We start from the raw sequence: 27,175 nt of genomic DNA, 5'->3' as shown, positions 1-27,175 counted from the left end.
GGCTCGGAATCAATACCAAAATCATTTGGGCAAGATCAAAATTTTTGGATCCAAGTAAACTTTGTTTTGAGTGTGCAAAATTGAAAAACAATGTAAATACGGCTTAAATTGAATACTGTTAGGGATTTTCTTATTTTTTTTTTGTACCCACCACCATAGAAGGGCGACGGGGTGTAATAAGTTTGTCATTCCGTTTGTAACACATCGAAATATCGATTTCCGACAATATAAAGTATATATATTCTTGATCAGGAAGAAATTCTATGACGATATAACCATGTCCGGCTGTCTGTTGTAATCACGCTACAGTCTTCAATAATGATGCAATCGTGCTGAAATTTTGCACAAACTCGTCTTTTGTCTGCAGGCAGGTCAAGTTCGAAGATGGGCTATATCGATCCAGGTTTTGATATAGTCCCCATATAAACCGACTTCCCGTTTTGGGGTCTTGGGCTTATAGAAATCGTAGTTTTTATCCAATTTGCCTGAAATTGAAAATCTAGAGGTATTTTATGACCATAAAGTGGTGTGCTGAAAATGGTGAGTATCGGTCCATGTTTTGGTATAGCCCCCATATAGACCGATCTCCCGATTTTACTTCTTGGGCTTCTAGAATCCGCAATTTTTATTCAATTTACCTGAAATTGAAAATCTAGAGGCATTTTAGAACCATAAAGAGGTGTGCCAAAAATGGTGAGCATCGGTCCATGTTTTGGTATGGTCCCCATATAAACCGACCTCCCGATTTGGGGTCTTGGGCTTATAGAAACCGTAGTTTTTATCCGATTTGCCTGGAATTGTAAATATTCTGGTATTTTAGGGTCACAAAAACGTATATTGGATTAAGTTTTTATCGGTCCATTTGGTAAGGCCTCCATATAGACCGATTTCATTTCTTGAGGGTATAGAAGGCGCACTGATCATGAAAATTGCTTGAAACTCAATGTAAAATTTCCAGATTTTACTCCTCCGGTGAAAATGTACAGATTTAAGATTTCAAATCAAGACGTTATTTTATAATTTTCTTGCACACTTACAAGAGATGTTACTGATTCCTCTAAAACTCAAACAAAAATGGTTCTTATAAATCCAGAATCTGATATAGTCTTCATAGGTAAAATCTTTAAATTTATCTTCAGGAAGTGTACTGGTTGAACTGCTCTGCTCTGTCCTCAACCCTCCCTGAAATTTCAAAGGAAGTCCTAATATTTGATTCATGGTGGTGGGTATTTAAGATTCGGCCCGGCCGAACTTACTGCTGTATATACTTGTTACTTTAATATGTTGAACCGTTTTCAAGTTATTCCAATATATGTAGCGGAAGTGCCCTATTTTTTAACATAACGGTATATCTCGAAAAATCGAGCTGATAGAAAAAAAACCAAGTGCAGATTTGGATTCAGCGACATCAAAATACTAAAAATTTGCTATGAATTTCAAATCAACACAAAAACAATTCAATGTTGTTCCCCTGGGTATTCAACAAAAAAATAATTCGATAATTTATTAAAAGTTTGACACAAATTTGGAAGCGTTTTCATTGCAGTTTATTAAAATACTCAGATGTATTTGCCTAAATTTGGCATTAACTTGACAATTTTACAATGAGAATATAGAAACCGAAAGCCGGTTGTGAGGCATTGAAAACACCGGTTCTGTCGATCCACCGAAAATGGGATTCTCACGAAAACCGACTATCGGTGTAAGAAGATAAACCGGTCCCCCGGTTTTGATCAGTCTAGTCTGTGCGCATAGTAATTCATTCTATTTATCTTTTAATTTGTTTCTCCACATAATACAGTTTTTTGCAATAATGTTTAATATACCAGTACTTGTTAAAATTTTTAAGGGCGATTTCGTTTCGGAAAAAATAAGTTGTCTTATTTTTTCCCTCATTGTGTTTTCGCCCAAATGAATATGTAATTCCAAAGTTATTGCTAATTGTTAATACTGTATTCGATGTTTTTCGAGAGTCGGTGTCGGGATACTTAAGGTTGATTAAGCACCTAATGCCTTCAGCGAAACATAACATAGGCTTATGGCTCAAATAGAGTTTAAAAAATAGTTATATATTTTAGTGTTATAGTTTTTTACCAAAAGGTGTTTGGAATGAGTACGCCCCCAAAACAATCGGTTCTCTAACATATGTCCCAAACCTATTTTGCAGGAAGCACGTATATATTGCAATGTTTGTATATTCTATTCGTATATATACTTCTAGCGTAAATATCTTACAGTTCTTAAAATGCCTAAACTTATGTATTATATCTCCTGGTAAGGCCAGCCCTGCACCGGCTTTTCTGATTTCACACACTCAAAAAAGGTGAACTCTCTATTTCACTAAAGCCAATTTAACTTTATTTTAGTTCATGGAATTATTATGTTTGGAGGAAGTTTCCTTTACTCTAATAATTTTTTGTGCACGTTAGTTAAATTAACTATAACCGAGGAAAAAAATATACTGAAATAAAGCATAACGATTAACTAAATTCCTGCCTTCCACAAAATAGTTCAGAATTTCTTTGAATTTGTAAACTTTGCCAAAAATGCGTCCATCATGAACTTCGTATGTCACTAAAGACATTCTTGCAATTTTGAACTCCACGTTTTTCCTTCAAACTACAAAATTTTCCTTAACAAGTGAAAAAACTTAGTTATGTCTAATAAATTTTCTTGAATTTGTCGACAAATATTTACTTATTTGTATGACATCGACGTGATGCCAACGTTTGTAATACTGTTTAGTTAAAATTTTCTACAAATATTCAAAATTTTCTAAAATTAACCCAAAGTTTTCTTCCTGGTGGGTTCACTGTTTTTTCAGTGCAACAAATAACGCCTTAAAACCAGTTATCCTTCGCAAGTCCTTACAATGATTCCTGGAGCATTTAAACCAATCGGTGGTTTAAATGCTCCTATTCATAGGTAACAAGTCGAATTTAACATATCAATGACCCTGTCATGGAACCTATATTTGTCAATTAACTGTTTTACGTTGGCATTGTAGATTTTAATGCTTGGGGCTGGACTTCCCCTTTTTCCCCGGTCCTAGTTTGTTTGCTTCATTGGATGCTTGATTTCCATTTATTCCATTTATTTAAGATAGACTTCGCCGGGATAGCAGACTCCACCGAAGCAACCTCAACGCTATCTGCCGTGTTTGCCATTTGCATTGCAATACAGTGCTTCGATAGCCAAATTTTCATACCCACCACCATAGGATGGGGGGTATATTAACTTTGTCATTCCGTTTGTAACACATCGAAATATTGCTCTAAGACCCCATAAAGTATATATATTCTGGGTCGTGGTGAAATTCTGAGTCGATCTGAGCATGTCCGTCCGTCCGTCTGTTGAAATCACGCTAACTTCCGAACGAAACAAGCTATCGGCTTCAAACTTGGCACAAGTAGTTGTTATTGATGTAGGTCGGATGGTATTGCAAATGGGCCATATCGGTCCAGTTTTACGTATAGCCCCCATATAAACGGACCCCAAAATTTCGCTTGCGAGGCCTCTAAGAGAAGCAAATTTCATCCGATCCGGCTGAAATTTGGTACATGGTGTTAGGATATGGTCTCTAACAACCATGCAAAAATTGGTCCACATCGGTCCATAATTATATATAGCCCCCATATAAACCGATCCCCCGATTTAGCTTGCGAGTCCTCTAAGAGAAGCAAATTTCATCCGATCCGGCTGAAATTTGGTACATGGTGTTAGTATATGGTCTCTAACAACCATGAAAAAATTGGTCCACATCGGTCCATAATTATATATAGCCCCCATATAAACCGATCCCCCGATTTGGCTTGCGAGGCCTCTAAGAGAAGCAAATTTCATATCATCCGGCTGAAATTTGGTACATGGTGTTAGTATATGGTCTCTAATAACCATGCAAAAAGTGGTTCACATTGGTCCATAATTATATATAGCCTCCATATAAACCGATTCCCCGATTTGGCTTACGAGGCCTCTAAGAGAAGCAAATTTCATCCGATCCTGCTGAAATTTGGTACATGGTGTTAGTATATGGTATCTAACAACCATGCAAAAATTGGTCCACATCGGCCAATAATTATATATAGCCCCCATATGAACCGATCCCCCGATTTGGCTTCCGAGGCCTCTAAGAGAAGCAAATTTCATCCGATCCGGCTGAAATTTGGTACATGGTGTTAGTATATGGTCGCTAACAACCATGCAAAAATTGGTCCACATCGGTCCATAATTATATATAGTCCCCATATAAACCGATCACCAGATTTGACCTCCGGAGCCTCTTGGAAGACCAAAATTCATCTGATTCAGTTGAAATTTGGTACGTGGTGTTAATATATGGCCTCAAACTCCCATGGAAAAATTGGTCGAAATCGGTCAATAATTATATATAGGCCCCATATAAGCCGATCCCCAGATTGGACCTCCAGAGCCCCTTGGAAGAGCAAAATTCTTCCCATTCGGTTGAAATTCGGTACGTGATGTTAGTATATGGTATCTAACAACCATGCAGGAATTGGTTCCTATCAGCCCATAATTATATATAGCTCCCATATAAACCGATCCCCACATGTGAACTCCGGTGTCTTTTGGAGAAGCAAAATTCATCCGATCTGCTTGAAATTTGGTACGTGGTGATCGTATATGATATTTAACAACCATGCCAAAAGTGGTCCATATCAGTCCATAATCATATATAGCCCCATATAAACCGATCCCAAGATTTGGTTTTGGAGCCTCTTGGAGGAGCAAATTTCATCCGAGTGAGTTGAAATTTGGTACATTGTGCCAGTAAGTGGTCGTTAACAACCATGTCTAACTAGGCCCATATCGGTCTATAGTTATATATATATTCCACAGATAAATCGATTTCCAATCACACAAAAATTGGTCCATATCAAGTTCATAATTGTATAGCCCCCATATAAGCGACCCCCATATTTCAATTCTGGCTCTCTACGTACCGTGCAAAAAGTCCATATCGATTCGTAATTATTTGTAGACTTAACTATACATAACTTTTTTGTCTAATATATACCACGTATGGACTAACTCACAATTTAGAAAACGATGTTAAGAACTTTTAAGATACCACAACCCAAGTATTTCGATTGTGGATGACAGTCTTTCGTAGAAGTTTCTACGCAATCCATGGTGTAGGGTACATAAGATTCGACCTGGCCGAACTTACGGCCGTATATACTTGTTATACCCTGCTCCACACTGTGGAACAGGGTATTATAAGTTATTTTCTTTACGTTTGAGCCAACATGCTCTAACACAATCCTGTAGTCCAAAGTTTTCACACATCCGTTATTAATTTCACCCTTTATATAGGTTTCAATATTATCAATTCTAAACATTTGAACAATTAACTCTCATAATTATTATATTTCATCACTATATTATCTCGACTATCAACTAGTCTAACTAATATTATTACTAATTGCCGTTTGATATTTTCTTGTTAAAATATAGTTAATTATGAATACTAACTAGGCATACTTTTCTTTGCACGAAAGATGAAGAGTTATATATAAAGGATTTTTTGGGGTCAAAGAAGTTTGGAACTTCTTTGAAATGGTTGGGTGGGCGGTGGGACCGGTAGTGGCTGACTGACATCTTAAGCCACGCCTTTTCTTGATTCATTGCTCTTCCTATTTTCATCCACTTTAATTTTCCTTTCCCACTAAGAACTACCTTAAATATTTTTTCTTTATGTAGACGAACCCGATTACTATTATCCGAGCACGGCTGGTACAAGAAGGTAGCCAATGCCTCCGGAAATAGGATCAGATAGGGTGGGTCGTCACAATGTGAACGACGAAAGGTTTTGGAAAAACGAATGAGGAAACGAGTCAGTGGGAACATAACATAAGGCATTTGGTTATGGTGCCCGTTCAGAGCGAAAGTTTTTCAAATCGTAAAAATTAGATAATTAAGAATTTAAAAGTGTAGTAAAAAATATTCATAAAAGTGTGAAATTAATGAAAAAATCCTTGTGCACAGACTCATTACAGTTACATTGTGAAAAGAAACATACATTGATCGTAGGATAGATAAAATTGTGTTTTTTTATATTTTCGCAAAAAATTGGTGTACATTTTTAATCTTTAGTGAAAATGCCTAAGGGAAGTGAAATTTCCGATGAGGAACGCGGAAAAATATGCGAAAAATTTAAAGTTTGTTTTGAAATTATGAAAGCCTATTTTGCCTTGAAGTATCTATTAATATACTCAAGGTCGTGGGTTCGATTCCTGCTTCGACCGAACACCCATTGCAGTCGAATGTGAAGATTCTTGCGTTGAAGTAGTGTCATAGGTTACACCTAAAGAAATTTGTTAGTAGGGACAGCAGAAAAGTCTGCTACAACAGCAGAAAGTCTGCTGAAAAAGGGACAGCAGTCATTGTTTGCTGAAATAGCAAACATTTCCTGCTATTTTTGAAGCTCGATTACACTAAAACATGTTTTATTTTGGCTAAAACAAATAAAAATGTCAACTTAGGAGCTATCCTAACATAATTAACACAATATTTTATGAATATCTATAGTATTTGACCAAAAATCTGAATATTTATCGAATTGAGACATAACAGCAAACAAAATGTTTGCTGATCGTATTTAGGAGCTTGTAAGTATATTACAGTACAAAAATATACCAAAAACTACTTTTGGTTCTTAAATAGGCTTTGGGGAAAATTTTATAACTTAAAAATTTTATAAATTGTTGTTCATTGCGCCCTGAAGTACAAAAATATAACAGCAGACATCGACTGCTGTTTTTAGCAGACTTTTTTCTATGAGTGTAGGTTAGGTGGCTGCCCGTATCAGGCTCACTTAGACTATTCAGTCCATTGTGATACCACATTGGTGAACTTCTCTCTTATCACTGAGTGCTGCCCTCCTCCTCCTCCTTTTTATAGCCGAGTCCGAACGGCGTTCCACATTGCAGTGAAACCACTTAGAGAAGCTTTGAAATCCTCAGAAATGTCACCAGCATTACTGAGGTGGGATAATCCACCGCTGAAACACTTTTTGGTGTTCGATCGAAGCAGGAATCGAACCCACGACCTTGTGTATGCAAGGCGAGCATGCTCACCATTACACCACGTTGTATTAATAATGTTTGATCGTTATATTAATTATGCCTCATCATTGTATTGATATCGTTATATTAAAATAGTTGACCATTGTATTGATGACGCTTGATCGATGTTTTTTTGTTGGTCGTTGTATTTATAAATATAGCAGTAGTTTTTGTTGCGTTCTTGACTCACAATAAAGTTTTTTACAAATATTTCTTGTGGTGCAAAAACAAACTTTACAGATAAAAACATTTAAGTTAGTGACTGAAAATAGCATGAAATGTTTTTGAATAAAAAGTGCTAATAATTTTAGACTAGTACGAGTACATACGAGTATAATCTTTTAAATTAGTGGGTATAAAATAGTATAAAAAATATTGAAAAGAATTTTTTTTGTTATGAGTTGCAATTGTTTTGTCTTATCTATTTTGGTACTTTGCATCTATTTAGCCCCATAAAATGTTAAGTATTAATTAAATAAATTAAATAATATTAATTTTTATTAGTTATAGTGTACAAAATATAAATAAATTAAAAAATCGCAATATTGTAACACTCTTTTTTCCTTATTGCAAAATATTGCAATATCAAGAAACATTTTGTATTAATGGAAATGTTTTCGTTATATCAATGTAAATGTGAACATATTATGTTTTATGTGAACATATTATATGTTTGGAAGCATTTTGATTCCAAAAATATTATATGCTTTGAAGAAATTTCCCCAAAGAAGATTGTGCTCATTCCCTCACATAATTTTGTCTTCCACGAAATTTTTTAGTTCTTGGCACCTTTTTCTGTAATAAAACTAATGTTGAAGAAATTATTCAAATTTATAATTTTTTTTTAAATTTTACCTTTCGCCTGGACGGAGAATCAAACCGAGGACCACACAGTTTGTAAGCCAACACACTATCCACTGGGCTACGTAGCTGGTATAGTCACCAGTAGGCAATTATCGTTACATTAATATAGCATAGTATGCAGCGCCCACGAGCCCATGCAAACATAACATTATTTAAGAGAAACATACATTTGTTGGCCAGCATATCCGCCTTGCATGCAAATGGTCGTGGGTTCAATACCTGCTCCGACCGAACACCAATTTTTTTTGTTTTTTGTTTAATTTACACATTTATATTTATACTATATTACATTTTTATAATGAAACTTCGAAATGTGGGTTATTAAAGATTAACAGCCGTATTCATAAAAAGTTAATTGACGTTTATAAACGATTGATAAACTATTTCGTGAAAAATAGCATTCATAAACGATTAATAGCTTACCAAACCTTTAACAAGTCTTTGGTAAATTGTAAAAATTTATTGTAGGATGTACCCTTCTTTAACTCTTTGATAAAATTGCAAAATGCTTTTTTTGGGCAATACCTATTAATTTATCGCTGTTTTATGCTTTTTTGTATATCATTATATGCCAATGCGTATAAAATGGGCGATCTTTTCTTATAAAAACCCTATTTTGATGCCCTTTTTCAAAATACTAATCCAAATAAGAGAACTGCAGAAATAGACGTACAAAATTCATACCTACCAATATTATGATATCAGAAACAGGGCTTGATATAAACGAAATGGACTGAGGTTTTGGATAAAATATTATTTTTTTATTGCAAAAATAACAATTTTGTAACAAAAAACTGTTTTTGCTATAAAAGTTTGAAACTTTCGAAGGAATTCAAAAACTCTAAAAAAGACGAACGTGGAGTCGAGTATAAACATACATACATAATTTTATAATATACACACAAATTTATTTAGATGTGAACAGTTTTTTACTAACATTTAACACCATTTCAAATGTATTTAAAACTTATCGTGTTTTGTACTTAATTTCATTTTTACCTTTAAGGCCGGTATTAAGTTGGCATTATCGCTTTAAAATGACCCTGGTTTGCCTTTTAATTTTCTTTTATAATTCATTTTAAAGAAAATAAACTTTTTCAATTGTTTCAGCTGCAAAACTCGAACTAAATGCTCGCTTTTATATTTGAAGTTGTCCGTCAACTTCTCTTGGACTACTGATTAATAAAGAGTAACTAAACTTTGTTTTTATACATTTACTGTTTAGTTTTTTACTGTTTATCCTTTTTCCATTTTACTGTCCCAACTCTAAAAAGAGTATAGTGCCCTTTCGTTATTTCTATGAAGATCCCCTTGTAATTTTTGTATATTTTCCACCGTTCTTTTTTTAATTTCCTTTGCCTGAATATTTTGACTTACTCTCCGTACGTTGCTATTTCTTTTAACGAACCAAAAAAAATTGTGCCCATAATGCCAAAATGATAAACAAAACACATGTCCACACATACATAAAATGCTGCTCTCAAGACGAAAACACAAGCTTTTTTTTCAAATGTCTATTCTCTTGGTTCCGAATGTCTATTCTCTTTACTCCGAATACCATAGATAATAGAAATACATAGTGTATTTCTATTATCTATGCCGAATACTCATTCTAAAGGGTGATACGGTCAAATTTTGGTCAAGGGAAAACGCGTGTAAACCGGTGAAATCGTTTATTTTAAAAATCAAATTAAATTTCTTTTTCAAGTTCAATTAGTATAAAATTCAGGAAAAATATTCAGTTAGGCTTTCGCTTTTCCAAATCCGAATTGCCGGGCCTCACGCTTGACACCTGCCATCAGATTTTGTACAGCCACCTTGTCCACCTTCTTCGCCGCAGAAAGCCAGTTTGCCTTGAACTGCTGCTCGTCCTTAGCAGTTTTTTTGGTCTTCTTTAGGTTCCGCTTGACAATAGCCCAGTATTTCTCAATTGGGCGGAGCTCTGGCGTGTTTGGAGGGTTCTTGTCCTTGGGAACCACCTGCACGTTGTTGGCGGCGTACCATTCCATGGCCTTTTTACCGTAATGGCAAGATGCCAAATCCGGCCAAAACAGTACGGAACAACCGTGTTTCTTCAGGAAAGGCAGCAGACGTTTATTCAAACACTCTTTCACGTAAATTTCTTGGTTGACAATCCCGGAAGCTATGAAAATGCTGATTTTCAAGCCACAGGTACAGATGGCTTGCCAAACCAGATATTTCTTTGCGAACTTTGACAGTTTTATGTGCTACCTTTCCCCTTCCTTTGCTACCTTTCCCCTTCCTTTGCTACCTTTCCCCTTCCTTTTGCCGTATAAAACTCCTGTCCCGGAAGCTGCTTGTAGTCGGCTTTGACGTAGGTTTCGTCGTCCATTACCACGCAGTCAAACTTCGTCAGCATCGTCGTGTACAGCCTCCGGGATCGCGCTTTAGCCGTCGTATTTTGTTTATCATCGCGATTTGGAATCACTACCTTCTTGTAAGTCGATAGTCCGGCTCGTTTTTTGGCTCGATGCACGGTTGTAGACGATACACCCAGCTTATTTGCGGCATCTCGGAGAGAGAGGTTAGGGTTTCGCTTGAAACTACCGGCAACTCTTTTTGTCGTCTCAGCGGCTTCCGGTTTTCGATTTCCCCCGATCCAGACTTCCTGGCTGTCGACAAACGTTCCCCAAACACTTTAATTACATTTGTAACGGTTGATTTGGCAAATTTTAGCGATTTTGCCAGCTTTGCGTGCGAGTAGCTCGGATTTTCGCGATGCGCGAGCAAAATTTTGATACGCTGCTCTTCTTGCTTGGACGGCATTTTGACAACTGAAGAGTGAATTCCAAAATGAAAATAGGAGCAACATTCTACTCACACACACCTTCAAAATAAGGGGTGTTCAGGTTTTTTAAATGCAAAATTGAAAGAAATACGTCAAGTTTATATTGACCAAATTTTGACCGTATCACGCTTTAATATTCAAATTAAATAATATGTAGACTTAAGCATATCAAATTTTTGGCCTTATCATAAAACAGTTTTCCGAAACAACATACACACCCTCACAAAAAATCGCTTCTGTAACATATACTCCCAATTGCCCAAGGAAAAATAAAATGTTAATTTTGTAATAACAAGCAACAACCACCAACTTAGTTCAATATCGCTCCCTGTTAAATAGCGCTCCAAGCTACTAAACACATATATGTTTATAGGCTATTTCTAAATTAATATATGTTTGCATCCAAGCATATTATATTTAGAAACATTTTATGTCCCAAACATAATATGTTCTAACATATTAACATATATGTCCCAAACATGTTATGCTAGTTTATGAACATTATATGCTTGCACTCAAAAATATTGTGTTTAAAAATTTGTGTTCCAAACATATAATGTTTATAGCCAAACATATGAAAAACAGTCTTTTTCATCCGTGCAAGTGCTTTAACACAAATTGCTCCCTTTTGATTCTCTCGCTGTGTTATGTTGATATCTTTCGTCAACCTTCCCGGTTTCCATCTCTATTTCTATTTCACACATATTATTTTTAGGAAACATTCATGCCCCAAACATAATATATTCTAACATATTAACATATGTGTCCCAAACATTTAGTGTTAGTTTAGGAACACTACATATTTGCACTAAAATATATTGTGTTTAAAAATTGTGCCCGACACACATTTTGTTTATATCGGAACATATGAAAAACATATTTTTCTAACAGTGCAGAAACAGTGCTTGATATAAACGAAATGGACTGAGCTTTTCGATAAGATATTTTTTTTATTGCAAACATAACAATTTTGTAACAAAAACTGTATAAAAGTTTGAAATCAGGAAAATCAAAAACTAATAAAAGAAGAACGTGGAGTCGAGTATACCCATACATAAATAATTTTATAATATACACATACATTTATTTAGGCTTGAACAGTTTTTACTAGCATTTAACACCATTTTAAATGCATTTAAAACTTATTGTGTTTTGTACTTAATTTCATTTTTACCTTTAAGGCCGGTATTAAGTTGGCATTATCGCTCTAAAATGACCCTGTTTTGCCTTTTACTTTTCTTTAATAATTCATTTTAAAGAAAATAAACTTTTAGCTGCAAAACTCGAACTTAATGTCCGCTTTTATATTTGATAGTGTCCGTCAACTCCTCTTGGACTACTTATTAATAAAGAGGAACTAAACGTTGTTTTTATACATTTTATTGTTTAATTTTTCACTGTGTCCTCCTTTTTTCATTTTACTTATTTTTATGGCCATAATGCCAAAATTATAAATAAAACACATGTCAACACATACATAAAATGCTCTCTCAAGGCGAAAACACATTTTTTCTCAAATGTCTATTCTGTTGGTTCCGAATGTCTATTCTCTTTACTCCGAATACTCATTCTAATATTCAAATTAAATAATATTTAGACTTAAGCATATCAAATCTTTGGCCTTATCATAAAACAGTTTTCCGAAACAACATACACTCAAAACAAATTAACCCTATATTTCACTAAAGCTAATTTAACTTTCTTTTAGTTCATGGAATTGTTATGTTTGGAGAAAGTCTCTTTTACTCTAATAACTTTTTGCGTACGTTAGTTAAATGAACTAAAAAACGGGAAAAAATTATACACACATGAAGCATAAAAATTTGCTAAATTCGTACTTCTCACAAAATAGTTAATTACTTATTAAAATTTGTAAATTTTACTACAAATGCATCCATCGTGAACTTCGTATGGCACTAAAGACATTCTTGCAATTTTAAAGTCCAATTTTTTCCTTCAAACTACAAAATTTTTTTTTAGCAAGTGAAAAAAATAAATAAATTTTCTTGAATGTGTCAAAAAATATTTACTTATGTCAATGTGATGTCAACGTTTGTAATACTATTTAGTTAAAATTACATGTTTGTCCTTAAATATATTGTGTTTAAAAATTGTGCCCGGAACACATTTTGTTTATATCGGAACATATAAAAAACATATTTTTTAACAGTGTAACCATTCATTTTCAGTTCATGAACGCTGGTTGTTGTTTCGACAACGCATGGTGTCATTTAATCGTTGTCAGAATAACACTGCTTGTTCCCCGTTTGACACCACATGTGTGTTGATTCACGTTCAAGATTTTTTCTATGGGTTCAAGAGTTTGTAAACAAGTTTGAATGAAAGTTCAACGTCTACAGCGTGAGGTCTAGTGTTATCGAATGCATTGGCAATTGTAAGGCGAAAGCTATACTTGGGAGACTAAATGCTTTGGAGAGCAAGGGTGAGGTTGGTTCTGTAGAAACGTATCATGAAGTAGCTTGAAAGTTAAAAACTAGAAATGCTTACATCTAATACATATTTTTGTTTTGTTATTTCAGAATGTATAATTTCTTAAAGTGATTCTAAAATATAATCTTAGATAACATAACTCTTGCTATTTATCAGTAAAGAATGAAGCGATATTAAATTTCTTTCTTTTTTTCTTATCAATAGTGCCTCATGTTATGCGTATTTTTTTGGATTAAATAGTTTAACACTTCTCCGCGAAACTAATGGTGTGAAATGTCTGCAGATCCATCACAAAAATCTCCGCAATGGCGCGAATCTGCCAGCTTAATAATATGTGCTAATATTCCAGAGAAAACGAATGACGGCTATGACTACGAGGTAAGTTTCTGAACACATATGTTCTGGTTTACTTATGATAAGATAACCCCCTGGTCGAAAGTTTTACCATAATGTGATTATCTTTTTTTATAAAATGAATCAAAGTAAGTAAGACGATTTACTTAATCTCCGGTTACAGTTGAATGTTTGTTTGGACCGTTGTATCGTAAATCAGTAAAATAATCTAAATGTTCCACTTTCCATAAGATCAAAAGCCTGGTATGCCAAAGTCGAAAAAAATTGTGGGTCTTTTTCAAATGCGACTAAACGACTATTGGTATTATTGAAAATCGAGATCAAAATCCTGGTACGCCAAAGTCGAAAAAATTTTGGGTAATTTTCAAATGCGACTAAACAACTATTGGTATTATTGAAAATCGACTCAAATCTACTTTTATGGCCGAAATTGACTTTTAAAAAAAGAATTTTAACAAAGCAATGGTCATTGAATGTAAAATGAAGATATAATGTAGAGCGAACATAAAGAGGAAAAACACACTGTGGAACAAGGTATTATAAGTTAGTGCATATGTCTGCAACCCCCAAAAGGAGAGGAGACACAACATGGGTCGGCCTATAAGTTTTTCGGACAGAATGTCTGTGTTTGTAAAGAATCTTACAGTGTGTCCAACCGATACGACAAATCGTTGATGACTAAAGCGGACCTTACACGGTCGGATAAACACTACGACAGAGGTTCTCCTATTTGTTGTGTGTTCGTCCAAGTTTTGCCCTTACACAGCACGAACAAATATGATGACAACATGAAAAAATAAAGTGAAGCATAAACATAAACAATGAAGATGTACGAAAAGTTATGGTTGAAGTCATTTTTTACTAAACAAATGGAAGAAAACAATAAAAATCCGGGTATATGTGGCAACACAATGATTCCTGAAGTAATCCACATTTAATAAATTACAAATTACTTTATGAATTTAAAAATACTTCTCGCCTAGTTTTCCATGAATGGAAGTGGAATTTTTCTGTTTTTGCCACAATTCTGGTTTAGATTTATATATTTCTTAAATTCCCATGCGGAATTTGCTATCTATCATTAGTTTCATTGCAAAAATGAGTGTTTTTATTATGAAAATAAATCTGTTTTTGATAATGTTTGGCGAACATCCCCTTACACGTAAAGATTTGTGCCTCCCAACCAGAAAAAATCAAAGTTGTTTTGATTTTATGCCAACACATCTCCGAAACACGCGAACATGACCTTATACTAACGGATTTGTAGCCGCAACGTGTTGTGTCACAAGGTTTATCCGACCGTATAAGGTGCCCTTAAATAATCGGTAAATGTGTTATCGATCCCATAAACATGCAGCAGTATCGATTATGACTTCGGACTTAACTTATAATGTGGCCAATATATGGGATATGTTCGATACGACCACTGTCGTCCGGATAAACTTATAGTCTGCAAGGCGCATAAAATTAAGTCGAGATGATTCGACATAACCGGCGGCGGCGTCGACTGGCAAAAATGGTCGGCGGCGACTCCATTCTCTGTCCTTGAGTCGATTCAGCCAATTCCGTCTGTCTGTGGATACATTTTTGTAATCAAAGTCTACGTGACGGTTTAAGTCCAATCGACTTAAAATATGCCAGATGTATGTGTTTTGTGTCAGAATATAACCCTATTGATTTTGAAGAAATCGGTTCAGATTTAGGTATAGCTCCCACATATATCTTTCGCCCGATATGCACTTGTGACTCCAGAAGTCAGAGTTTTACTCCGCTGTACGTGGAACACCCATAGAAAAATTATTACCATACGGGCTCAAATCGATACCGTACGTTATTGATAGTTAGCCAACCCCGTATGGTACAATATCAATACCGAATGATACAGGCGGTACGCAAAGCATGAAAATACCATTCGGTATTATGAAAGTACCAATATGGTATTGAAAATAATACCTAAGCGGTACTATTATTTATACCATAAAGGTATTGATGTATAAACAGTGCGGTATTGCCAAATAATACCTAAATGGTATTGGTTTAATAATATTTAGTTTAATAAAACACACGTAAAATGTCTTTGTTACGTACTTCATTTAATACATAACATACATACAAAAACTAATCATTTCTCCATGCAAAGTTTTTTTCCCGATTCAGCTCCATGTCGCAAATCAGGCATTGCATCCCTCAAGTCGTCTGTTGTTGTATTTGGAAGGGTTTTGTATATCTGTTGCGCATCTAATTAAAGGATGATCGAATTAGAAAACATAAATAATGCTAAAAAATATTATACTTACCTATTCTTCTATACTTTTTGTAAATAACAAGCCGCATGAAAAAAAATCTAAACTACCAAGGCGACCAATTACAATTGGTCGCAACGTCTACATATCATGTGTTACAGCGTTGTGATAGTTAATACCACAATAATACGGAATGTAAATGATTTGATACAAAGTGGTACCAAATGGTAATGGCCACATACCGCCTTTTTCTACCAGTGTATGTATTAAAAAGTATATAAATATTTCAAATTTTTAATTTCTATTTGTGCGATAAGCCCATGCTCTTTTTCTTGTTGAAGGCGTAGGGACCGTTAATTAGCCAGATAAATACACGGATAGAAAAACATCTTTTTTGCTGGTAAAGCTAGAGGAGCATTCTCCCAATGTTGCGAAAAGTATTTATTTACGAAATAGAATGGGGCTATGGTTACTAGTAAAAACTAGTAAAAGTAGTTACTAGTAAAAAGTAAAAAACATTGTTAAAATTTAAATGAATCTTAAAAAAAAATTGAAAACACTAAATTTTGATATAAATGCATTTTCCTACAAACGAAACAAACAATGTAGACATTTCGAGTAAACATGTAAATGTTGCGATATTTTTTCAGATAGGAAGAAAGAAAAAAAGAGCGAATAGAAAAAAATACATTTAGCTGTTGGTCCTGACAACATCCCATGATTGATGTATTGTTATCGGCATTTTGATTCCAAGTGGAATAAGCCAGCTGCTAGTCCTTACTAACTTGAAACAAAATCTGGTTGTGTCTGCTTGTTATTTAAAACTTGTAGGTTAGGTTGTGCCATGTTGTAAACAGTGTCGTCTATCGTACCATAGCGTTTGTGATAGAAAACGAGCTTCTCAGCCCTAAAGATAAGTCTTTGTCTATCTAACTGTAATAGACATATAGGAGTTCGATATGCCAAATATTTAAGATTGTTCGGACTGATGTCCTGTACCAAACTAGCCCTAACTAGTGGATTGTCTATAAAAGACGTCCTTTCTAAGAAATTCGATGCATTTCTAATTAGAAATACATCGATTCTATCAATTTGGTTGGACGTCGCTACCTTTTGTGGGTTTTATTGCATCCGAATAAGAAATTCCTGCATGGACGTTAGTACACCCTCAAAAAAAATCACTTCTCTAACATATGTTCCAAACATATTTTGCAGGAAGCGCATATATTATTGGATACTGCCGAAGCATTAATAGGTTTGTTTTATGTGAACATATTATATGTTTGGAAGCAATTTGAGCCCAAAAATAGTATATGCTTGGAAGAATTTTCCCCAAAGAAGATTGTGCCCATTCCCTCACATAATTTTCATTTCCACGAAATTTTTTAGTTCTTTGCACCTTTTGCTGTAATACAAATAATGTTGAAGAAATTATTCAATTTTATAAATTTTACCTTTCGCCTGGACGGAGAATCGAACCGAGGACCATACAGTTTGTAAGCCAACACACTATTCACTGGACTACGTAGCTGTTATAGTCACCAGTAGACAATTATCGTTATAAATTACATTTATATAGCATAGTTTGCAGCGCCCACGAGCCCATGCAAACATAACATTATTTAACAAAAACATAAATTTGTTGGCCAGGTGGAGCAGTGGTTAGCATGTCTGCCTTGCATTCAAAGGGTCGTGGGTTCAATCCCTGCTCCGACCGAACACAATTTTTTTTTAATTTACACATTTATATTTGTAATGAAACTTCGAAATGTGGGTTATTAAAGATTTACAGTCAGAAAAAGTTCTTGATATTAACGAAGTGGACTGAGCTTTCAGATAAAATATTATTTTTATTGCAAAAATAACAATTTTGTAACAAAAAACTGTTTTTGGTATAAAAGTTTGAAATATTGGAAGGATTTCAAAAACTCTAACAAAAGAAGAACGTGGAGTCGAGTATAAACATACATAAATAATTTTATAATATACACGTAAATTTATTTTAAATGCATTTAAAACTTATTGTGTTTTGTACTTAATTTTATTTTTATCTTTAAAGCCGGTATTAAGTTGGCATTATCACTTTATGACCCTGGTTTGCCTTTTAATTTTCTTTAATAATTCATTTTAATGAAAATAAACTTTTTCAATTGTTTTAGCTGCATAACTCGAACTTAATGCCCGCTTTTATATTTGAAGGTGTCCGTCAACTTCTCTTGGACTACTTATTAATAAAGAGGAACTAAACTTTGTTTTTATACTGTTTTACTGTTTCCTCCTTTTTTCGTTTTACTGTCCCAACTCTAAAAAGAGTATAGTGCCATTTCGTTATTTTCCCTTTGTAATTTTTGTATATTTTCCATCGTTTTTCTTAATGTTAATTTGCTTTTCCTGAATATTTTGACTTACTCCTCGTACGTTCCGATTTCTTTTAACGAACCAAGAAAAAAAATTGTGCCCATAATGCCAAAACGACAAACAAAACACATGTCCACACATACATAAAATGCTGCTCTCAAGGCGAATACACGTGCTGTTTTTTTTCAAATGTCTATTATCTTGGTTCTGCACGCTCACAAAAAATCGCTTCTGTAACAAATACTCCCAAACATATTTTACTTCAAGCATATACATTTTTGGGTATTGCCCAAACATTTATATGTTTGATCTCTTCCAATATATAATATGTTTGAAAGCATATTGGTCTAAACAATATATGTTTGGGTAGTCTAAGTTCCAAACATTTTGTATTTTTGCATCCAAATTCAATAATGTTGTCTTCCAAAAACAATATGTTATTATGTGAACATATAATATGTTTGGAAGCATTTTGCACCCAAAAATATTATATGCTTAAAAAAAATTCTCCCAAACAATATTGTGCTCAAAATTTTATTTATTTATTTATATATTTACAATCATAATGAATTATGAAAATAAACAGGTAATATAGGTGCTAACAACATAGGTTTTCGAAGAAATTATTCAATTGTATGATTTTTTTTTATTTTAATTTTACCTTTTGCCGGACGGGGATTCGAACAGCGGACCACACAGTTTGTAAGGATCAAAGAAGTAGCTGATCAATTGCCCAAGGAAAAATAAAGTGTTAATTTTGTAATAACAAGCAACAACCACCAACTTAATTCAATATCGCTCCCTGTTAAATAGCGCTCCAAGCTACTAAACACATATATGTTTATAGGCTATTTCTAAATTAATATATGTTTGCATCCAAGCATATTATATTTACAAACATTTTATGTCCCAAACATAATATGTTCTAACATATTAACATATATGTCCCAAACATGTTATGCTAGTTTATGAACATTATATGCTTGCACTCAAAAATATTGTGTTTAAAAATTTGTGTTCCAAACATATAATGTTTATAGCCAAACATATGAAAAACAGTCTTTTTCATCCGTGTGAATGTCTATTCTCTTTACTCCGAATGCTCATGCTAATATTCAAATTAAATAATATTTAGACTTAAGCATATCAAATATTTGGCCTTATCATAAAACAGTTTTCCGAAACAACATACAAGCGGCTTCACAGAAATTGCTCTCTTTTCATCCTCTCGCTGTGTTATGTTGATATCTTTCGTCAACCATCCCGGTTTCCATCTCGGTATCTTTCTCCATACTCTCTCTCTCTCTCTGTCCCTCTCTGAATAAAATATCTCAACATATAAAGGGTGATTCTTTTGAGGTTAGGATTTTCATGCATTAGTATTTGACAGATCACGTGGGATTTCAGACATGGTGTCAAAGAGAAAGATGCTCAGTATGCTTTGACATTTCATCATGAATAGACTTACTAACGAGCCACAACGTCGAATTTTCAGTGAATGGGCCCTAGAAAAGTTGGCAGAAAATCCGCTTTTTTATCGACAAATTTTGTTCAGCGATGAGGCTCATTTCTGGTTGAATGGCTACGTAAATAAGCAAAATTGCCGCATTTGGAGTGAAGAGCAACCAGAAGCCGCTCAAGAACTGCCCATGCATCCCGAAAAATGCACTGTTTGGTGTGGTTTGTACGCTGGTGGAATCATTGGACCGTATTTTTTCAAAGATGCTGTTGGACGCAACGTTACGGTGAATGGCGATCGCTATCGTTCGATGCTAACAAACTTTTTGTTGCCAAAAATGGAAGAACTGAACTTGGTTGACATGTGGTTTCAACAAGATGGCGCTACATGCCACACAGCTCGCGATTCTATGGCCATTTTGAGGGAAAACTTCGGAGAACAATTCATCTCAAGAAATGGACCGGTAAGTTGGCCACCAAGATCATGCGATTTGACGCCTTTAGACTATTTTTTGTGGGGCTACGTCAAGTCTAAAGTCTACAGAAATAAGCCAGCAACTATTCCAGCTTTGGAAGACAACATTTCCGAAGAAATTCGGGCTATTCCGGCCGAAATGCTCGAAAAAGTTGCCCAAAATTGGACTTTCCGAATGGACCACCTAAGACGCAGCCGCGGTCAACATTTAAATGAAATTATCTTCAAAAAGTAAATGTCATGGACCAATCTAACGTTTCAAATAAAGAACCGATGAGATTTTGCAAATTTTATGCGTTTTTTTTAAAAAAAAAGTTATCAAGCTCTTAACAAATCACCCTTTATATGTTTGCTCGAAATTTGTAAATTTATATATGTTTACATTCACACATATTATTTTTATGAAACATTCATGCCCCAAATATCAACTATCAATGATATCTGTCAGCACAACTAACATTTGGCAATTGTAACTACATGGTAGTATGTTGGATCAACTTTGCATTGGTTGTCGCAATTTCATATTAATTGTTTTGTTTGTTGGTGCAACTGCACCCTCACAAAAAATCGCTTCTGTAACATATACTCCCAAATATATTTTGCTTCAATCATATACATTTTTGGGTATTGCCCAAACATTTATTTGTTTGATCTCTTCCAATATATAATATGTTTGAAAGCATATTGGTCTAAACAATATATGTTTGGGTAGTCTAAGTTCCAAACATTTTGTGTTTTTGCATCCAAATTCAATAATGTTGTCTTCCAAAAAAACAATATGTTATTATGTGAACATATAATATGTTTGGTAGCATTTTGCACCCAAAAATATTATATGCAAACAATATTGTGCTCAAAATTTTATTTATTTATTTATTTATATATAAATATATTTACAATCATAATGAATTATGAAAATAAACAGGTAATATAGGTGCTAACAACATAGGTTTTCGATCTGAATGCTCAAAATGTTGTTTCTGCCTAATTGTATATTCCTCCACATCTTTCTCACTTCCACGAGATTTTTTAGTTCTTAGCACCTTTTTCTGTAATGCAAACATTGTAGAAGAAATTGTTATATTTTATAATTTTTTTTAATTTTACTTTTTGCCGGACGGGGATTCGAACAGCGGACCACCCAGTTTGTAAGGATCAAAGAAGTAGCTGATCAATTGCCCAAGGAAAAATAAAATGTTAATTTTGTAATAACAAGCCACAACCACCAACTTAATTCAATATCGCTCCCTGTTAAATAGCGCTCCAAGCTACTAAACACATATATGTTTATAGGCTATTTCTAAATTAATATATGTTTGCATCCAAGCATATTATATTTACAAACATTTTATGTCCCAAACATAATATGTTCAAACATATTAACATATATGTCCCAAACATGTTATGCTAGTTTATGAACATTATATGCTTGCACTCAAAAATATTGTGTTTAAAAATTTGTGTTCCAAACATATAATGTTTATAGCCAAACATATGAAAAACAGTCTTTTTCAACCGTGTGCCCTCGATTTTCTTTGCTATTATCCTAACCAAATTCCAATATCACATGAAAGGGCAGATTATATTGGGATTTTATTAATTTATTACAAGATTTACAATCATAATAAACTACGAAAATAAATACAAAAGGTGCTAACAACAAAGGCTTTTGATCTACATATATGTGAGATAAATTTGCATTACAATTTACAATTTTTTATAGGTAATGTTTGTAAAACCAATGACAGATGGTTATTAGGTTGGAATTATGTTGTCAAACTACAGAACCTAATTCAATATATACACTGTTAGAAAAATATGTTTTTCATATGTTCCGATATAAACAAAATGTGTTACGGGCACAATTTTTAAACACAATATATTTAAGTGCAAACATGTAATGTTCCTAAACTAACACAAAATGTTTGGGACACATATGTTAGAATATATTATGTTTGGGGCATGAATGTTTCATAAAAATAATATGCGTGAATGTAAACATCTATAAATTTACAAATTTCGAGTAAACACATATATGTTGTGATACTTTATTCAGAGAGCGACGGAGAGAGAGAGTTAATATAGAGAAAGAAATAGAGATGGAAACCGGGAGGTTTGAATAAAAAGATATCAACATAACACAGCGAGAGAATGAAATGAGAGCAATTTCTGTGAAACCGCTTGTATGTTGTTTCGGAAAACTGTTTTATAATATGGCCAAAAATTTGGTATGCTTAAGTCTAAATATTATTTAATTTGAATAGTAGATTAAGTATTCGGAATAAAGAAAATGGGCATTCGGAACCAAGAAAATAGACATTTGAAAAAAACAGCATATTTGTATTACAGAAAAAGATGCGAAGAACTCAAAAATTTCGTGGATGTTAAAAATATGTGAGGGAATGAACACAATCTTCTTTGGGGAATTCTTCCAAGCATATACTATTTTTGGACTCAAAATGCTTCCAAACATATAATATGCTCACATAAAACAAACATATTAATGTTTCGGCGGTATCCAATAATATATGTGCTTCCTGCAAAATATGTTTGGAACATATGTTAGAGAAGCGATTTTTTTTGAGGGTGTACTTGCCAGAAATTTCTTCCTTAAGCCTCTAGATATAAATACAGATCGACTTAGACTCGTCCTGTATTCTTAATGCAATAAAAAGCTCGCTTGCCGTAAAAAGTATTTGTGTTTGTTGGTGTATGAAGCCTGCAATTTTTATGGAAACTTTTGTAATATTCCTTTTTTTTATAAATCGGTGCGCTACTTACCTGAAGACAACTTCTTTTCTTCTTTATTCAATGTATTGCGGACTATTATCAAGTAAATGCTGTTCCCCGTTTTGCAAATTTTGTAGCGTCATACCATTTACCATGTCGATGTTGATATAAATATTTATTTGTTGCAACAACTACCTAACGCCCGTCCTATAATTGAACTAAGATTCTATTAGAATACTCAACTTTTGGCTGTACCAGCCATGAAGCCTGCAATTTTTATGGAAACTTTTGTAATATTCCTTTTTTATAAATCGGTGCGCTACTTACCTGAAGACAACTTCTTTTCTTCTTTATTCAATGTATTGCGGACTATTATCAAGTAAATGCTGTTCCCCGTTTTGCAAATTTTGTAGCGTCATACCATTTACCATGTCGATGTTGATATAAATATTTATTTGTTGCAACAACTACCTAACGCCCGTCCTATAATTGAACTAAGATTCTATTAGTATACTCAACTTTTGGTTGTACCAGCCATTTGTTGATTCCAATGATATAAGTCTCACTATGCTGACGGTTAGCTCAACAATTTTATGCAGCATAAAACCAAATTTATCGGCATTGGTTATTGTAACCAATTGAATGGTTATGGGAATTTCGTTTTGATCCTGTGAACTTTTTTATGGTCGTGTTGGATGTATAATTGGGAAAATAATCAAAACATTGTTCGTGTAACAAAAAATAAGTTACTGACATCATTTCCTCATTGTAATTATCGAATTGCAACCAACCATTTCTCTGGGCGTAGTAAAGTTTTGATAAGCAATGGCAGCACTATAGCATTTTCCGCCAAGGAATTAGAAGATTTTAATATGGCGACACGCCGCTAGCCTTCACGGTATTCCGTCGCGGAATATGGGCTTCCCATAAGAAATGCACGTAAACAAGTGTTCGCCTATCTCCCACCCCTATGGTTATATTTACACCAACACTTACACAGTTTAGCCCGATTAATGGAAAAGTAACCGGCACTTAGTCCTTTTTCACGACTGCCACTAATGTCTTTTTCTCTATTCACATTTTTAGCACTATTCACTCTACTTACTTGTGTTTTCAATTATTCGTTCTCGTCTTTCCTCATTTTGATTGTCTCTTCCTGCGTTCTTAGGTCATTACCATATCCGGAACACAGTACCAAGGCTGGCACTTTTTCTTTTTTCACTCCTGCCACTAATTTCATTTTCTTTTTCTCTATCCACTTTTTAGCACTATTCACTCTACTCACTTGTGTTTTCTATTATTCGTTCTACTCTTTCCTCATATTGATTGCCTCTTCCTGCGTTCTTCGGTCATTGCCATATCCGTAACACAGTACCACGGCCTTCCTTTTGGCCTTTTTCTTGGTGTCGGTGGTCCATTCGCTATTCTTGTCCAGTAGGGCCAGCATTACCATCAATTTTTCCTCCCCCCCGGGTATAAGCATGTTGCACCCGTGCTTGTGCGCTGGTGTTGTGCAACCAGAATTATTTAATTTAATTACTTCTCTTCTCATATAATCGATCTCTGCCCTCATTCGGTGTATTGCACGATTGTAACCTTCCTTCTTCTTTAAGGCTTCTTGGCTGTCCTTTACCTGATGGGGAAGCGTTTTGAAATCTCCTTCTAACTTTGTTGTTACACAAAAAAAAAATTGTCTTCCTTCACGACATCAATTGATCCAATTAATTTTTAATTGAAATGTCTTCAAACAAAGAAATGATATCATCAATCACCAAATTATAATAATTATTGTTATTGATTTTTGTTTCAATTAAAAAAATTATTGAAACAATTAAAATTGTCGTGATATTTTTGTGTGTAGCAAATGGCTTCAAGACTGTGTATGATGGGAAGCAGCGAAAGGTAAGAAGAATAAGAAGTATTGTGACGATAGCTATACGCGATATGAAAATTTATGAGTTTGGTCATAAAACAATTAAATGACACAATCGAACAATTGAGACAAGAAAAGCAACAACTGGCTGATACAGTCGCAGAGTTGGAGAATTTCACCATTGCTAGTCAAACTAATATGACTGAAGCCAATGCAATTTGCCAAATAATACTCGTAATAATAACAAGTATATACGGCCGCAAGTTCGGCCAGGCCGAATCTTATGTACCCACCACCATGGATTGCGTAGAAACTTCTACGAAAGACTGCCATCCACAATCGAATTATTTGGGTTGTGGTATCTTAAAACTTCTTAACATCGTTTTCTAAATTGTGATTTAGTCCATACATGGTATATATTAGACAAAAAAGTTATGTATAGTTAAGTCTACAAATAATTACGAATCGATATGGACTTTTTGTACGCAGAGAGCCAGAATTGAAATATGGGGGTCGCTTATATGGGGGCTATATACAATTATGAACTTGATATGGACCAATTTTTGTGTGATTGGGGATCGATTTATCTGAGGGTCATATATAACTATAGACCGATATGGACCTAGTTAGGCATGGTTGTTAACGACCATATACTAGCACAATGTACCAAATTTCAACTCACTCGGATGAAATTTGCTCCTCCAAAAGGTTCCAAAACCAAATCTCGGGATCGGTTTATATGGGGCTATGTACGATTATGGACTGATATGGACCACTTTTGGCATGGTTGTTAAATATCATATACTACCACCACGTACCAAATTTCAAACAGATCGGATGAATTTTGCTTCTCCAAAAGGCACCGGAGGTCAAATCTGGGGATCGGTTTATATGGAAGCTATATATAATTATGGACTGTTAGGAACCAATGCCTGCATGGTTGTTGGATACCATATACTAACATCACGTACCAAATTTCAACCAAATGGGAAGAATTTTGCTCTTCCAAGGGGCTCTGGAGGTCAAATCTGGGGATCGGTTTATATGGGGCCTATATATAATTATGGACCGATATCGACCAATTTTTGCATGGGAGTTTGAGGCCATATATTAACACCACGTACCAAATTTCAACTGAATCAGATGAATTTTGGTCTTCCAAGAGGTTCCGGAGGTCAAATCTGGTGATCGGTTTATATGGGGGCTATATATAATTATGAACCGATGTGGACCAATTTTTGCATGGTTGTTAGAGACCATATACTAACATCACGTACCAAATTTCAGCCGGATCGGATGAAATTTGCTTCTCTTAGAGGTCTCGCAAGCCAAATCGGGGGATCGGTTTATATAAGGGCTATATATAATTATGGACCGATGTGGACCAATTTTTGCATGGTTGTTAGAGACCATATACTAACACCATGTACCAAATTTCAGCCGGATCGGATGAAATTTGCTTCTCTTAGAGGCCTCTCAAGCCAAATCGGGGGATCGGTTTATATGGGGGCTATATATAATTATGGACCGATGTGAACCAATTTTTGCACGGTTGTTACAGACCATATACTGACACCATGTACCAAATTTCAGCCGGATCGGATGAAATTTGCTTCTCTTAGGGGCCTCGCAAGCCAAATCGGGGGATCGGTTTATATGGGGGCTATATATAATTATGGACCGATGTGGACCAATTTTTGCATGGTTGTTAGAGACCATATACTAACACCATGTACCAAATTTCAGCCGGATCGGATGAAATTTGCTTCTCTTAGAGGCCTCGCAAGCCAAATTTTGGGGTCCGTTTATATGGGGGCTATACGTAAAAGTGGACCGATATGGCCCATTTGCAATACCATCCGACCTACATCAATAACAACTACTTGTGCCAAGCCGATAGCTTGTTTCGTTCGGGAATTAGCGTGATTTCAACAGACGGACGGACGGACGGACATGCTCAAATCGACTCAGAATTTCACCACGACCCAGAATATATATACTTTATGGGGTCTTAGAGCAATATTTTGATGTGTTACAAACGGAATGACAAAGTTAATATACCCCCCATCCTATGGTGGTGGGTATAATGGCCTGTTCCTGTATATCGAACGAAAGCTTTCTTTCGTATTCCAAACGAAAGAAAATTAAATTTTGTTCTTTTATTTCGAAAGGCAAGTCACTTCATATTTTGTTGTCGAGTAATAAACGAACATATACAATAAGTGTCAAGAAAAAAGTAAAAGCATTGTTAACATTTGAATGAATTCTCAGGCCAAAAATTTAAAAATACTCATTTTTAATAATCAATGTATTCTCATACAAACGAATCGAACTTTCAAAAATAGAAAAACCCAAATTCATTCGAATTCGAGTGACTGCCTTTCTTTCGAACTGGTTTTCGTTCGATATACAGGAACAGGGCATAAAAATTTGGCTATCGAAGCACTGTATTGCAATGCAAATGGCAAACAC

At 34.6% G+C, this 27,175-nt stretch overlaps 1 protein-coding gene across 7 annotated transcripts in view; it reads left to right on the top strand.

Moving 5' to 3' along the window:
• Positions 1–27,175, top strand: part of LOC142225441 (acyl-coenzyme A diphosphatase NUDT19-like) — a 147,702-nt gene that overhangs the window by 39,035 nt on the left and 81,492 nt on the right. For 4 of the 7 annotated variants that reach the window (XM_075295192.1, XM_075295194.1, XM_075295193.1 and 1 more), the window contains exon 3: positions 13,417–13,590. In XM_075295192.1, the coding sequence (XP_075151307.1) occupies positions 13,486–13,590 (105 nt within the window). In that variant the 5' untranslated portion in view covers positions 13,417–13,485. Of the gene's footprint in view, positions 1–13,049; positions 13,210–13,279; positions 13,305–13,416; positions 13,591–27,175 lie in introns of those variants that run through there. The other 3 variants (XM_075295197.1, XM_075295196.1, XM_075295198.1) reach the window with 3 other exon arrangements.

The sequence above is a fragment of the Haematobia irritans genome, chromosome 2 (genome assembly GCF_050003625.1).
Source record: "Haematobia irritans isolate KBUSLIRL chromosome 2, ASM5000362v1, whole genome shotgun sequence".
Taxonomy (NCBI): domain Eukaryota; kingdom Metazoa; phylum Arthropoda; class Insecta; order Diptera; family Muscidae; genus Haematobia; species Haematobia irritans.
This window is presented reverse-complemented; position numbering and strand designations above follow the sequence as displayed.